General features: G+C 52.3%; 1 protein-coding gene across 1 annotated transcript in view; it reads right to left on the bottom strand.

Annotated features, from left to right (window-relative positions):
* LOC102756902 (mucin-3B) overlaps positions 1-2,482 on the bottom strand; it is a 4,654-nt gene extending 2,172 nt beyond the window's left edge. The window contains exons 1-5 of the mRNA XM_015570283.1: positions 2,316-2,482; positions 2,144-2,202; positions 1,040-1,185; positions 549-614; positions 76-238 (exon numbers count right to left, since the gene is read on the bottom strand). Coding sequence (XP_015425769.1) covers positions 76-238; positions 549-614; positions 1,040-1,185; positions 2,144-2,202; positions 2,316-2,408 — 527 coding nt within the window. The 5' untranslated portion in view covers positions 2,409-2,482. The remainder of the gene's footprint in view (positions 1-75; positions 239-548; positions 615-1,039; positions 1,186-2,143; positions 2,203-2,315) is intronic.
* Between the last annotated feature and the right edge of the window lie 1,102 nt (positions 2,483-3,584).

The following is a 3,584-nucleotide window of genomic DNA, read 5'->3' on the forward strand; positions in this document are numbered from 1 at the left end:
GGCAGGGCTGGGGCGGGGCCTACTGGTAGACCCAGTGGGCTGTGGGCGGGATTCCAGTCTGTGCTCGGGCCTCACCGGCACGTGGGCCCGCTCCTCTCCAGGAGGCACTGGCCCTGGTTACAGTCCATGGCGCCTGGTATGCCTGTGGTGCAGTTGGTGACGCAGCGGAGCCTGTTCTCCTCCACCAAGGGGAAGTAAAAGTCCTCATACCCCTGGGCAGCGGCTCGGCGGCAGATGGCTGGGGTGGGGGTAGGGGGCAGACAGACAGCGACGTCACCCACTGTACTCAGAGGCCTGGTTATAATGATTCTGAAAATTGTTATATTTCCAAGAGTGGGGTAGACCCTGGGATTAGATGAGGGAGGGCAGTCCCCCAGGATCCCCACCCTCTTCTCACCTTCTCTGCTGCTCCAGGACGGGCAGGACTGCCCAGGCCACATCACTTGCCTCCCCAAAAGGTCTCCCCATCCTCCCCAGGGAATTCCAATGGGCAGAAGTCCCTGGGGGAGGGGTCATGGCTTCCTGGGGCCACTTAGGCCTTTCCTCACCTTCCACAGTTAGCTCCATCTTGGTGTTGTTGTTCACCTTGATGGAGTCAGGCTTAAAACACAGGGCTGGGGGACACAAGCACAAGTGGAATTGGGTAGGAGAAGTCAAGGATTCAGGGCCAGGGAAGCAGGGCAAACACAGGGAAGGGCAGCAAGGGCTTTGTCGGTAAGGGGGATGTATGGATGGGCTGCAAGGGAAGAATCCTTTGGCCTCCTTCATGTCTCTGGAATAATCAGTGGTCCTCAGGCATCCTGGAAACCTTAAGAACTGTCAAGGGGTCTCTACCCAGCACCCAACTTCTGGCAAGTTCCTTCTTAACCCCATGCTTGACCCAGTTGGCTGTGGGCCTGTGTCCTTCTCAAAACCTGCTGGAGGTACCACAGGGTTGGCACCTGAGCCCAGGAGGCCCCTGTCTGAGCTAGAGCAGACTGGGATAGTGGTTGTGACCCTGACCCCTCCCTCTAGCCCAAGGCCCCCAGCCTCAACTCACTGTCGTTCTGGCAGCTGTCCTGATCCTGGGTGACATTCTGGAGTTCTTCCATCAGGACTGTCTTCATCTTCTCATACTCGTTCTCCAGCTGGACACTGAAGGGCAACTCCAGCAGAACCATATAGTCCACCACGATGCTGCCATTCCTGAGGGGATGAAGGGGGTCAGGGAATCTTAAAAGGTGTCCAGGCCTGAGGCACAATGATCCTTAGTAAGACACCTCTAGGACAAACGATGAGTGCATAGGTGTTGGGAGGAAGGGTAACAAAGGCAATGAGTTGGAATTCCCAACAGCTCAGAAGGAGCTGCCAGCATCCCTGAGGTGATCAGCCTGGGAAGGCAGGACAAGGAATGATGGCCATTCTCTTGCATTGCCTCAAGCTATTACCAAATCAGGCCATCCTGGGCGCAGTATCTTGCTCATGCTGACCCACTCAGCAGACCAGGTGCCAACCAGAGAGAGACCAGCTACAGTGCAGATACTAGGCTTCCCACCAACCCTCAGGCACCACTCCCTACATGTCCCATGCAATCCCTCTCCTTCCCATGCACTTAAAAAGTTGGGATGGCGCCCAGCCACAGTGGCTCGGTGGTTGAGGTCACAGTTGGATTCCCGGTCAGGGCACATTCAATCCCCAGAATGCACTTAAAAAGTTGGGATGGCACCCAGTCACAGTGGCTTGGTGGTTGAGGTCACAGTTGCTCAACCTGTGACCATGCTCAAGTTGTGGGCTCAATCCCCAGTGTGAGGTGTGCAGGAGGCAGCCAATCAATGACTCTCTCTCATCATTGATGATTCTCTCTCTCCCTCTCTGAAATAAATTTAAAAAATATGTTTATAAAAAAAAGGTAAGGATGGCATCCCTCTTACAGAGAAATTGCCCCAGAAAATTATCCCCAAAAATCCGCCATAGAGTAATTCCCTTGCATATTCTCTTCGTCCTTCTCTTTATGAAATTTGATGATTCCAAAAGCAAGTGATGGCTTTTCCAGCCTTTCTTCACACACACACACGCGCACACACACACACGCGCACACACACACACGCACACACACACACACACACCCCAGCACTACCTCCACAGCCCCAGAAGAGTCTCCTACCTCAGGGACAGGATCTCCACATCCTTGAACCCCTGCACGTTTTGGTAAACCTTCTGCATCTGAAATGCCAAGGGTCCCTGGGCTCACATTTGAACCACCAGACCTAAGATCACCAGGGGCCCAAGCTGAGCTCCAGGTGAGAACCCATGAGTCCCCTCCTATTTCCCCTCACCTGATGCTTGAAGGTGTTGCTGAAATCCATGTAGGCCTTGGAAGTGTTATCATTGAGTTCCGGGGAGAATTCCTTTTGGACAGACACCTCCATGCCCACTTCAGTGTCCACTGTCTCTGTACGCAGCAAGCCCTTTTCTTATCATTTGAAATTCCACTCCTGTCTGACATCATCACCCCAACCCAGAGGCTTCTTCCATGGCCCCTCTCCATGTTCCCTGAGGACTAACTGAATAGCAGGAGAGAAAGAGAGGTAAGAATTCTGAGATGAGTTTTCCTGAGATGGGCGAAAGAATGAAGTCAGAATGCACAGAAGTCAAGCCTGTGGTCTCTCCCTTGTCTGCCCCAGTGGGAGGCAGCATAATGGCCCCCAACGATGCCTATGTCCTAATGCCAAGAGCCTGTGAATATGTTATGCTACATGGCAAGGAGGAACCAAAGTTACAGATGTAATTAAGGTTACTAATCAGCTCACTTTAATATGTAAAAATTAACACCAATTATCCAAGGCCCCATATAATCACAAAGTCCTTAATAGTGGAAGAGGGAGCAGTGAAGGTCAGAATCAGCCAGAGGAAGATGTGAGTATGGAAAAAAGTCACAGATGTAGTGTTGCTGGCTTTGAATATGGAAAGAAGGGACCTTGAGATAAGGAATGTGGAAGGCTCCAGAAGGTAGAATGAGCAAAGAAATGGATTCTTTGAAAAGGAATGCAGCCCTGCTGAAGCCTTAATTTTAGCCCAGCAAGACCCATGTTGGACTTCTAACCTACAGAATTATAAGGTAAGAAATTTGTGTTGTTTCAGCCACAAGTTTGTGGTAGTTTATTACAACAGCAATTAGAAACTAATATAGCTCTGAGCAGCCAGGCTGGGAGGAGACCCTAGAAGGACTGTGGTCCCAGCCACTTCCTGGGGGTGAGGGTAGAGAAGAAGCATGAGATGGGATAAGGGAGGGCCTGGGAGAGAAGGCAGGGATGAAGGGATTGGGCAAAAGAGAATGGGTGCCTCCAGGCCAACCACAGGACTGAACCCAGGGAGAGTCAATGGCACCTCCCAGAAGAAAGTACATAGGGCAGAACCCTGGTGACTCACCCACTTCCACCTGTTCCACGGCAAACTCACAGCGGATGCCATAGAAGGCACTGGGGCAGTGGCACTTGACGCCATCCCATTGACCTCCATTCTGGCACTTGATCTCCTTGAGCTCACAGCGGTCCCCAGAGAACCCCGAGGGGCAGAGGCAGTGGCCCTGTATCCAGGTGCCACCA

This window comes from Myotis davidii, unplaced genomic scaffold (assembly GCF_000327345.1).
Source record: "Myotis davidii unplaced genomic scaffold, ASM32734v1 scaffold726, whole genome shotgun sequence".
NCBI classification, from domain to species: Eukaryota; Metazoa; Chordata; class Mammalia; order Chiroptera; family Vespertilionidae; genus Myotis; species Myotis davidii.